The sequence below is a fragment of the Canis lupus genome, chromosome 8 (genome assembly GCF_011100685.1).
Source record: "Canis lupus familiaris isolate Mischka breed German Shepherd chromosome 8, alternate assembly UU_Cfam_GSD_1.0, whole genome shotgun sequence".
NCBI lineage: Eukaryota > Metazoa > Chordata > Mammalia > Carnivora > Canidae > Canis > Canis lupus.
The window spans coordinates 14,092,841-14,105,850 of record NC_049229.1 but is presented as its reverse complement, the minus strand read 5'-3'; the positions used below and the strand labels follow the sequence as shown (position 1 = coordinate 14,105,850).

Genomic DNA, 13,010 nt, shown 5'->3' with positions numbered 1-13,010 from the left:
TGCTTCTCCCTCTGCCTGTGTCTCTGCCTCTCTCTCTAGCTGTGTCTCTGTGTCTCTCTCTAGCTGTGTCTCTATAAATAAATAAATTAAAAAAAAAAAAACTTAAGGCCATAGACAACTAAATGGATTCACAAGGTAGTTCTTTTTCTTTTCTGTTTAAATTAATTGGACTATATGCCAGGTATTGCAATCAGTGCTTTTTAAGAATTACCCGATTTAATCTTTACATAAGGCATGAGAAGGTTAAGTGACACTAGCAAGTGGACTAGGGTACAAAGACTGAAACTCAAGAAGTCTTTTAGAATTAATCCTGAAAAATAGATGCTATTTCTGACAAGTTATACAATTTACTGTATATCCACTTGTTCATTCTTTCATTCATTTACTAGGTACCTACTGGGCAATTTATTATGTGCGAGGCCCTTTCCTTAGTGCTGAGAATGTAACTGTGAATAAGCTGCACAAGATCTTCAATCTTAAGGCATTTATATTCTGATGGAGATTAATAAAGTAAACAAGACATGCACTGAAGTGTTATGAAGGTATTTAATAAGTTAACTATTGCTGTATAATTAACTACCCCAAAACTTGGGTTAAAATAACCAGTTATTTTCTCACAGTACTAAGGGTTGACAATTTGGATTGGGTTCGGCTAGATAGTTCCTGTGGTCTACATGGTATTGGTTAGGCCAATCCATGTGTTGTCAGTTGGCAGGTTCCAGATGACCTTACTCACATGTCAGAGCCTTAGCTGGGATGGTTGTCCTCGTTCTCCCTCTCCCTCTCTTTCCATGTGGCATCTCATCCTCAAGGAGACTAACACGGGCTTGTTTACAAGGCTCTGGTTCCCAGAGAGTGACAGCATAGCTGCATGGCCCCTTGAACTCCTTGCCTGGAACTTCCATAATGTCACTTATGCCACATTCTATTCATCAAAGCAAATCATTAAGCAAGCCCAGATTCAAGAGATGAGGAAACAGACTCCATCTCCTGATAAGACGAACTGCAAAGAATCTGTGGCCATTTTTAATCCACCACTAAAGTAAATAAGGTTGATGTGACTGAAGATACAGGCAGAAGGTAGGAGAGCAGACTGGGATTACTTTAGAAGAACTAGGGAAGACCTATGAGATGCTGATGATGTAGAAAGAATATTAAAAGTTGAAGGAATAGCAAGCACAAAGATCTTGAGGCAGGAATAAGTTTGGTATATCTGAGGAATAGGAAAAATTCTAGTGTCCATAATTCAGTGAAAGAGAGAAAAAAAACAAACAGGGGGCTGAAAGAGAGGGAAAGATCAGATGATGAAAGGTACCATAATCCATGATCAGGAACTTGGATTTTATTCTAAGTATAGGTGAAAGTCACTGGAACAAGGGTGAAAAAGGAAGGAAACCACATAAGAGTTTAAGTGAGAAATGATTTTAATGGAGATGGAAAAAAATAATAAGATTATGGGATACTTGGGGGATATGACTAATAAAACTTGCCAGCCAACTGGATGTGGGGCTAGTGAAAAAGAACAATTGAGGCTTGAATCTTTGGTTTTTGACTTAAACAATTAGGAAGCTGGTGGTGCTAATTACCTACTCACTTAAGCTTTAAAAAATACAATTTAATTTCTACCCAAATGGCTGTGCAATGCTTTTCCTTGGAATTATTTGTAAGAGTCAAAACAGCATGTTGTTGGGGAATGGCTGTTTACAAAAAGATTCATGAACCTAAAACTGCTCTAAGACGGTAAGTTTATTAAATTAAAAGAAAATAAATGCAACCTAAGAAAATCCAAAATACTCTAATTTACAGCAAGTAACATGAACATGCTACATAAAGACTGACTCAAGGGTTCAATGGTATAAGAGTTCATACTTGGCACTTTAAATTAGTCAAAATTTGGGACACCTGGGTAGCTCAGCAGTTGAGTGTCACTTTGACTCAGGGTGTGATCCCAGGGTCCCAGGATAGAGTCCTGCATCGGGCTTCCTGCATGGAGCCTGCTTCTCCCTCTGCCTGTGTCTCTGCCTCTCTCTCTGTGTTTCTCATGAATAAATAAATAAAATCTTTAAAAAATAAGTAAAATAAGTTAGTCAAAATTTAAAATTTAGTCAAATTTAGTTTCTCCCAAGTTACAACATATTCTGGAGAAATGAGTGTTATGAAAACTGTTTTGCAATACCTATTTTTTTTTTTTTTTTTTTTTTTTTTTTTTTAATTTATTTATGATAGTCACACACAGAGAGAGAGAGAGAGAGGCAGAGACACAGGCAGACGGAGAAGCAGGCTCCATGCACGGGGAGCCCGACGTGGGATTCGATCCCGGGTCTCCAGGATCGCGCCCTGGGCCAAAGGCAGGCGCCAAACCGCTGCGCCACCCAGGGATCCCTGCAATACCTATTTAAAACAAATTCTTATCCAAGTATTTTGAGTAAACGTTATTCTCTAGTCTGACATTTTTAGTAAATTTTTAAGAAAAGAATCACATACAAGAATGACTGTTAATACACAACAACATGCACAATATACTATGAATGTCTTGTTTATTTTTACTTTATTTTTAAAAAAGATTTTATTTATTTATTTGACAGAGACAGAGAGTGCACAAGCAGGGGGAGCAGTGGTCAGAGGGAGAGGGAGAAGCAGGCTCCCCGCTGAGCAAGGAGCCCAATGCAGAGCTGGATCCCAGGACGCTGGGATCACGGCCTGAGCCAAAGGCAGACATTTAACTGACTGAGCCATCCAGGCACCCCGAATGTTTTGTTTAGATAATATAACCATTAGTTGAATCATGTTCCTAGCAATTCCTACCTTTTATTGGTCTAAAGACATATCCTCACATCTTAAAAAAGTATCTGTCATGGAATAGGTGTTCAGTAAACAGTAACTGAATCTACATCGTAATTCCCAGATAAGATGCTCTAACTGTTATCAAAATGGAGGCTATCTAATTAATCTGCTGGTCATTCAGAACCCTTCCCTCTTCTTCAAAATAAAAAATACAAACAAAAATACAAAATAAAAATACAAACCAGAACCTTCTTCTGAAAATTTGAAACTATATATATATATATATATGCTATATATATACATATATATGTTATATATGTTATAAGCTGGATATATATATATATATATATTATAAGCAGGATACACTTTACACTTGAAAAACATCTACAAGGTTAGTAGTAAATTTTATAGAACTCTTAGAAGAAAACATAAGCATAAGCATAATTTACACTTTACACTTGAAAAACATCTACAAGGTTAGTAGTAAATTTTATAGAACTCTTAGAAGAAAACATAAGCATAAGCATAATTCTTCATGCTTGGGGGTGCCATTCAGGAAGGTAATTCCTCAGTGTCTAAATAAAGACAACTTAAAAAAAAAAAAAGAAAGAAAACATATCCACACAAAAGCCTGTATGTGAAATGTTCCCAGCAACACTATTCTCAATAGCCAAAAAGTGGAAACAACCCAAATGTCCACAAACTATGAATGGATAAGTAAAATGTGGCCTATCTATACAAAAGAATATTATTCTACAATAAAAAGGAATAAATTGGTATTCATGTTATAACACAGATGAACTTTGGAAACATCATACTAAGTGAAAATATGAAGTGTCCAGAATAGGCAAATCCATGAAGACGGAATGCAGATTAGTAGTTGCCAAGGGACTAAGGGGAAGAAGGAACTCGAAGTGTCTACTAATGGGTATAGTTATTACTTTGGGGGAATAAAAATATTCTGGAATTAGATAGTGATAATGGTTGCAAAACTTTTGGAATATATTAAAAACCATTGGATAGTACACTTGATGCATTATCTTAGCCAAAAGGCCAAGTTGGACTGTATACTTAAATACATTTTAAGTTTTTAGTTATGTTTACTTTTTTTCAAGTAGGCTCCACAACTAGGGTAGAGCCTACCGTGAGGCCTGAACTCATGACTCTGAGGTCAAGACCTGCGCAGAGATTAAGAGTCAGATGCTTAACCCACTAAGCCACGCAGGCGCACCTGGACTGTACACTTTAAAAGTCTATTATGGTTTATAAATTATATCTCAATAAAAGAAAAAGAAAACCAATGCAGATATTAAAGAATTGAGGTATGACTTGGTCAAGATACTAAACTATGCCCAAAGGGAAATCTAGTCAGGGGCTTTACAAACTCCATTTTCATTTACTATATCTTGTATCTGTAACTGTAAAGACATCAGAAACTGTAAGATAAAACAAATTAAATATTTATTTAGTAGTAACTTTTAAGCAAAAAAGTTTTTTTTCCGTGAACAAAATCATACATTAACCCTTACTTTCCCATACCATATTCGTTCTTCAGAATCACAGTAACATTTAAATATAAACCTTGACATCTAAGTTAAACACTCTTCCGAATCACTTTAAGCCATAACAGCTCTGTACATCCTCATGATGATATATTACATACCATTTTCCTTAGAATTTGTGTTCTTCATCTTTACTCTTATATCACTTTTAGGACCAACAGCAAAGACAGATTGAAGAATACTGAGGTATTACCTGTATTCCACATTGATTATTGCTTTTTCTTTCAATGAATTATGCCACTTTGTCTTTGTCACATGTGTTGTAAACAATATTTTCTTATTTACCAAGTAAGTTTATATACTTGAATGTCTATGGGAAGGTTTTGGCAGACAGAAGTTTGCAGCCTGAGTGACAGCTTTTCAAAAAGCAAAAATCAGGTTTTTGTTTTTTGTTTTTTTAATAAATATTTTATTTATTCATGACAGACACATGACAGACATGGGGGTGGGGGGGGGCAGAGACACAGGCAGAGGGAGAAGCAGGCTAAATGCAGGGAGCCCGACGTGGGACTTGATCCCGGGTCTTCAGGATCACACCCTGGGCCGAAGGCAGTGCTAAACTGCTAAGCCACCCGGGCTGCCCAACAAAAATTAGTTTTTAACAACCTCTCCTTGTTTAAAAATTCTGAACCTTACTCTGAAAAATGTGTCAATTATCACTACCTTTTACTGCATTGTTAGAAACCCTTCAACAAATATCTAAAGTTAAGATTAAGGTTAATATTAAACAACATAGAGCTGCCAATACAACTAACTCAATGGAGGTGATGAGTGGATAGATAGACACGTTATATACGTATGGCTAAAGCTGCACATACCCTAGCAATGACAACTGCCAATAAGTCTCAACTCCACATAGCAACTGGCAAGTTCCTGCTGACATTATATATAAGCCACATTTTTAGCTCCTTGACCTCTGTCACTCCTAAGCTATAGGCTCTGAGATCAAGATATATAATCATGGTGCTACTCCCTTAATAGTGAAGGTAAAATTGGTCTTTCTTTATCTATGAGCTGACTTACAGAGAACACTGTTGGATATGTAATAATTAGCCATTAATGGAAAAGACCAAGAATTTGTAATTTTTATGCAGAGAATTCATGGGAAAAACATAAATAATCTGTGCGTGATTCCACAGAAGATATCCAGAAACTTCTTCACACAAAGATGAAAAACCTTAAGGCACACAGAAATAGAAAGGACAGATAAGACACTCAAGAATATTACCTTTCTAGACTATTTAGTTTTGTTAACATATGTTTTAAATGTTTGATCTAAAAAATGCAGGGGTGGGGGGTGGGGAAGGGGAAATTGTCCAGTTCTTTCCATTTAATAGATTCTGCACAAATGTAGCTAAATAGTTGCGGCAATAATATAATAAGCAACCTTTAAGGAACTTCTATTTGGAAGCTTTGTTAAGAATATACCTTGCTACAACTATTTTGGAAAGCAATTTGGCAATATGTAGTGAGACCTTAAAATACCCATACTCTTTGACTTCTATTTCTGGGAATCTATTTTAAATAAATAATCTGAAACCTGCATGGAGATCTTCCAAGCATTATTTACCATTCTGAAAAACAGGAAACAATCTAATATGCTGATCAACAGGGAAATGATTAGAGTTGTGAAATATCCATGAGATACAAAGTATTACGTAGTTATTATAGAATATTTACCAAGAATGCCTCTTCACTTCTTTCTTTTCCTGATCCTAGACTGCTTTTTATTTTAAAATAATACATATTCCTTGTGAAAGAAAATTTGAAAAAAACAAATGAAAAACTGAAATCCTCTCATTCTCTTATACTCTATCTCCACCTCCAAAAAGCTTATTACTGTTAAGTTTTTATGAGTAGTTTCTAGAAAATTTCTGGGCATATACAAACTTATCTAACAAACATACATACATAGATACATACATTTATTTATTTATTTATTTTAAAGATTTTATTTATTTATTCATGAGAGACAGATACGGGGGGGGGGGGGGGGGGGGGGGGGGAGGCAGAGACATAGGCAGAGGGAGAAGCAGGCTCCATGCAGGGAGCCTGATGTGGGACTTGATCCTGGAACTCCAGGATCATGCCCTGGGCCAAAGGCAGGAAGGAGCTCAACCGCTAAGCCACCCAGGCGTCCCTACTTGAAACTAATTTAACACTGTATGTTAACTATACTGGAATTAAAATTAAAAAATAAATAAAATGGACCTAGGCTGATATACATTTAGGTTGATTAGACTTTTCTGCTTACAAATAATGCTTAACAAACATGCTTGAAAATGTAACTTTATGTGTTTGTTTCAATGTATCAGTTCATACATTTCAACATTTTAAGTATTCAAAATTGTCAAATCACCCCCCAAAAATACTGTACTGATACTCTTCTCCCTACCTCTCCAAACCATTCAAAATACTGGATACTATCAATTTTTAAGTCTACCAATCTGGATTTTATTTGTATACCTATAATCATGAATAAAGTTAAATCACTCTTCTACTTATAGGCTTATTAAGAGACAATGTTACAGCAGGAAAATTAGCTCTTTGTCACATGTGTTGTAAACAATTCCTCCACTTTCACTTTTCTAATATTCTAATATTCTAATCTATAAAAAGGAAAATCATTGTTCACTACTGCTATAAAAAATAATGATATTCCTACTAGAAACTACTAGACATTTATAAATTGATAGAACAAATGATTACCTTACTGAAAACTGCTTAGATTCGTTTACGAGCATACTATGTTTGGAAAAAACAAAAATATTAATGTCTCTTGATAGTTTATGTTGATAAATTTCAAATAGAGGAATGTGACTCACAGGGAAATGTTAGAATAACCTCAAAGAAAGAGGAGAGGTGTAGAAGAAGGTTAATTAAAAATTATATAAGAAAAAGGGTTGAGATGGCCCTTTATTATGTGGATTTTTTTTTTTTTTTTTTTTTAGGAAGGCTTTACACCCAGCATAGAGCCCTATGTAGACCTTGAACTCATGACCCTGAGATCAGGACCTGAGTTGAAATCAAGAGTCAGATGCTTAACCAACTGAGCCACCCAGTAGACTTTTTAATCACTCTTAGCCAGCCTATAATAGCCACTTCTTTGCCAAAGATGAAAACAGTGAATCTTAGAAAGTAGTTATTGTGACATCTTTAGGAGTTTATTTTTAGAGGAAGGAAAAATGGGGAGTTAAGAGATCCAAGGAAGATCACAAATAAGTACAATATTTCTAGAGATTTGGAATAACAATATAAAATTATACTTACAACTTGAGATTCACGAGCTTTAGGAAATGTTTTGGCAACATTGAGTCCATCAATGACGATATCAAAAGGAGGACAGCATTTTACAAAGTTCTGAAATCTTTCAAGTTCCTGAAAAAGAAAAGCCAGATAAAATATTAATAAGAACTTAGCAAGGACTTTACTATAAACACACTGCCGTAACTTTTATTATTGTTCTGATAAATAAAAATATTTATCCCTTAAAAATATACAAACTCAAAAATACTTTAAAAATGAAATCTGAGGGCAGCCCCGGTGGTACAGCGGTTTAGCGCCGCCTGCAGCCCAGGGTGTGATCTCAGAGACCCGGGATCAAGTCCCACGTCGGGCTCCCTGTGTGGAGCCTGCTTCTCCCTCTGCCTGTGTCTCTGCCTCTCTCTGTATATGTCTCTCATGCATAAATAAATAAAATCTTCAAAAAAAATTAAATCTGAAAAGACCAGAATAATACATGCAATTGTATGTAATTATCTGATATACTTTATAACCTCATAGCACTTTACACTTCATAGAGTACTTCCACATGCTATTGCATTTGATCTGTAACCAGCTATTGCCTGTTGAATTGACTCACATGGCAGTCATGATGAAAATGAAATGTCAAAGTTTCTATATCCTGCTCTGAAGCCAGGGAGATTTATTTATTTATTTTATTATTTTTTAAAGATTCTCTAGGTACTAGAGAATGACCAAAAGCCAGGTAGAAATTCAACAGAATGCAAAATTTGAAAGACACTGTGGTGGTCTTAAAATATGTCTGAAAATTCTTTGAGATCTGTCCCCCCACTCCAAAGGTGGAGCTGACTTCCCTCCACTTGAATATGAGCTCTACTCTGTGAATGCCTCTATGAACAAATGTGGCAGAAGTGACTCTACGTGACTTTCAAGGATAGGTAATAAAAGGCTGTACAGTTTCCATCTGGCTCTCCCTCCCCAGATGTTTGCTGTTAGAACCCAACCATCATTAAAAAGTCCAGGTAGGAGCCAGGTATAGATTCTACCTAATAGTCCAACTGAGTCCCATCCAACAGCCAGCAACAACCATCAGACTCGTGAGAATTAAAGAAGACTTCAAGATGACCTCCGCCCCCATTTGGGGGCTAAAGGTATTTGTGCTGAATACCCAAGCAAGAGCTGCACAAATGAGTCTAGTCAAACTCAAGAACCATGAGAGATAATAATAAAAATAATAAATGTTTCTGTTTAAAGCCACTACATTAGGGTGGCTTGTTATCAACCTATGGATAACGAAAAAAGAATGGAACTGCACCAGGTAAAATTTGCCTGTCTATGGCTTTTTCCCAAAGGGTACTCTCCAGTTAGCATGGTTGGCAGAGGTAGCTAGAAATCAAGCAGAAAACTGCAGACTTACTGGTTTGAGAAATCAGAAGATCACATTTAGGGCTGTCAGAGAGGCTAGAAAGTGAGAAAGGGGATGCTACAAAGGAAGGAATCATAAAAATTTGCATAATTCTGCTCCAATCCTTGGCTAATTCCTATTTGTACATGCATGGAGAAGACACTGTGGACCCAGCAAAAAAGCAACAGATGAAAGACTTAAAAGATCTGAGCAGAGATTTCAGTTACTATCTACTACAGAGATGACAGTCTGAAGTCAGAGTCTAACCAACTTTTTTATAGCCTGGCAAAGCAAAAAATCAATAACCTCTGGAAAAAGATAAATAATCTTTTGCCTTTCCATTGTGTTCCCCACAATGTCCAATATACAGTTAAAAGATTAATAAACAGGAGCACCTGGGTGACTCAGATGGTTAAGCATCTGCCTTAAGCTCAGATCATGACCTCTGACTCTTGGGATGGAGCCCCGTGTCCAGCTACCTGTTCAATGGGGAGTATGCTTTTCTCTCTCTCCCTCTGCCTCTACTCTCCACCCCCAATCATGTGCTCTCTCTCTCTCTCTCAAATGAATAAATAAAAAATTTTAAAAAGATTAATAAACATTAGAAGAAATAGGAAAATATGACCCATGGTCAAGACAAAAAGGAAGTAAACAGAAATCAATCCAATGTTTAGATGCTGAAGTCATCAGGCAAGAACTTTAAAGTAGCTCATCTAAATATATCCAAGAGTTTAAAGGAAAATACAGTTAACGAAATCAAAGAAGGGAAAACAGAAAAATGTAAACTATAAAAATGAACATTCTAGAACCCAAAGCACAAGTGTGAAATAAAATATTCACAAAATGTACCTAATAGCAGATTAGGGATGGCAGAAGTAAGAATCAGTGAACACGAATCACAGAGCAATAGAAATTACACAATCTAAAGAAAAAAAAATTTAAAGAAAAAGATAAAGCCTTAGTAACCTACTGTGCAATAATGTCAAACAGACTAACATATGGGTAATTACAGTCTAGAAAGAGGATAAAAAAGAGAGAGTAGAAAAAAATACTTGAATAAAGGCCAAAATTTCCCCCAAATTTGGTGAAAAATGTAACTTACAGACCCAAGAAGCACAGCAAACACAAAGCAGGCTGAACACAAAGCAGGATAAATCATAGGTAAATGGAACACGCAGATGTGGTATGTATAACAACAACAGCACAAATGACAGGAAGTGGTAAATGGAATTCTATTGCTGCTAGGTACTTACTTCTTCTTCTTTTTTTTTTTGCTAGGTACCTAGCAAAAAATGGTACTAATGGTACCATTCACAAAAAACGCAAAATGGTACAATCTAAACTAAACTCTAAGTCAACTGGATTAACTTAAGGGTTCTTATTGTAATACCAAGTCATACATTAAAAAATAATGCAGAAAAGGTATAGATAAAAAGTGAACAGAAGAATAAAATGAAATAATAAAAAAAAATCTTGATTAGCCCAAAAGAACATGAAAGGAAGGACAAGAGACAAAAAAATTTTTTTTGAATAGAAATAAATTACAAAATAAAATATTTAAATTAAACTCTATCAAAAATGTTGTTTATAGGGCAGCCTTGGTGGTGCAGCGGTTTAGCGCTGCCTGCAGCCCAGGGCGTGATCTGGAGACCCTGGATGGAGTCCCACGTCAGGCTCTCTGCATGGAGCCTGCTTCTCCCTCTGCCTGTGTCTCTGCCTCTCTCTCTCTCTCTCTCTCTCTCTCTCTCTCTCTCTGCATCTCTATGAATAAATAAATAAAATCTTTAAAAAAAATGTTTATAACAGATATACTATAAATATGAAGTACAGATAAACTGAAAATTAGGAGGAAAATACCATGTATCAGTAAGCTTAAGAAAGTTGCAGGGATAACATTAACGTTAGATAAAACGGATTTCCAGAAAAGAAATATTACAAAAAATAAACGGGAAACTGCATAATGACAACAAGATCAATATATCAGGAAGTCATGTTCATAAATAAGAACAGAGCTTAGAAATATATGAAGCAAAATTTAACTGAACTTGAAACAAGGAACAGTTAAGTCTACAATTATATATGGCAATTTCTTTTTTTCTTAAAGATTTTATTTATTTATTCGTGAGAGACAGAGAGAGAGAGAGGCAGAGACACAGGCAGAGGGAGACGTAGGCTCCATGCAGGAAGCCCTATGTGGGACTCGATCCTGGGACTCCGGGGTCACATCCTGACCCAAAGGCAAACGCCCAACCACTGAGCTACACAGGTGTCCATATAGATGACAATTTCAACATTCCTCTTCATAACTGATAGAACAAGTAGAAAAAAATCAGTGAGGATAGAGAAAACAAACTATACTATTAACCACGTGGACTTAATATCTAAAGGACACTACACCCAACAGCAAAATATTTATTCTTTTTATATACACATGGAACACAAAATATTAAAATCTGAAAGGTATGTTTGCATATACATACACACAATCCCAGAAACCAACAGCAGTAAATATCTATAAATGTCCCAATATTTCTTTTTTTTTTTTTAAAGATTTTATTTATTTATTCATGAGAGAGACACACACACACACAGAGGCAGAGACACAGGCAGAGGGAGAAGCAGGCTCCACGCAGGGAGCCCGACATGGGATTCAACCCCAGGTTTCCAGGATCAGGACCTGGGCTGAAGAGAGCGCTAAACTGCTGAGCCACCTGGCTGACCATTTCTTTTTTTTTTTTTTTTAAGATTTTATTTTTTAAGTAATGTTTACATCCAACGTGGCACTCGAACTCACAACCCTGAGATCAAGAGGCACATGCTCTTCTGACTGAGCCAGTCAGGCACCCCTAAAGTCCCATATTTCTAAATAATACTTCTAAATGTTCAGGAGTCAATAAAGAAATTATACAGGAAATTAGAAAATATTTCAACAAAGTGATACATAGTAAATATTAAATATCAGAATTTATGGGCTACATAAGAGTAAATAATTAGAGGAAAATGTATAGCTTTAAATCCTCAAATGAAAAAAAAATTTCTAAGTCATTGGTCTAAATTTTTAGCTAGAAAAATTAAGCTAGAAAAAAGAAATTCCAAAGAAGCAAAATAATAAGGAACAGAATCAAAGAAACAGAAAAATAAGAAAGTTAACAGGAGGAAAAGTTGGAGAAAACTGGATATGGGGGAAGGAAAAGTTTATAAGGACATTATTGGCATAACTGACAATACCTGAGTATCAGCTATGGATTAGATAATATTATTGTATCAGTATTACAGAGATGAACTCCTCCCTTTAAGCCAATAAGCACATGAAAAGATACTCAAAATGATTAACCATTAGGGAAATGAAAATTTGTAACCACAGTGAGATATCATTATACATCACTAGAATGGCTGAAGACTGACCATAAGAAGTATGTGGAGCAACTGGAACTTTCAAACATTGCTGGAAGGAATGTAAAATGGTACAACCACTCTGGAAAACAATTGGGCAGTTTCTTATAAAGTTAAGCCTACAATTATTCTACAACTCAACAATGTTCACCTCTAGTTATTCAAAGAAGATAAATGAAAACATACATCCACCCAAAGACTTATATATGAATATTAATAATGGCTTTATTCCTAATTGCCCAAAAGTGGAAACAATTCAACTGTCCATTTACTAGGGAAAGAACAGAAAAAAATGTGGTATATCCGGACAACGGAATGCTATTTATCAATATAAGGAAACCGCTGACAGGGCACCAGGGTAGCTCAGTTGGTTAAGTGTCCGACTCGATTATGACTCAGTTCATAATTGGCTCTGCACTCAGCATGAAGCCTGCTTAAGATTCTTTCTCACCCTCTCTGCCCCTCCCCCACTCACACACATATACACACACATATACGCTCTCTCTCTCAAAAAAAAAAAAAAAACCCCAACTGCTGATACACACAAAAACATAGATGAATCTCAAGTATTATGCTAAGTGAAAAAAAGGCAGACACAAAGAGTTACTTACTGTATGATTCCA

The 13,010-nt window shown here is 35.9% G+C and overlaps 1 protein-coding gene across 2 annotated transcripts in view; it reads right to left on the bottom strand.

Moving 5' to 3' along the window:
- PRORP (protein only RNase P catalytic subunit) overlaps window positions 1–13,010 on the bottom strand; it is a 122,190-nt gene that overhangs the window by 63,789 nt on the left and 45,391 nt on the right. For both annotated transcript variants that reach the window (XM_038544481.1, XM_038544482.1), the window contains exon 5: window positions 7,617–7,724. In XM_038544481.1, coding sequence (XP_038400409.1) covers window positions 7,617–7,724 — 108 coding nt within the window. The remainder of the gene's footprint in view (window positions 1–7,616; window positions 7,725–13,010) is intronic.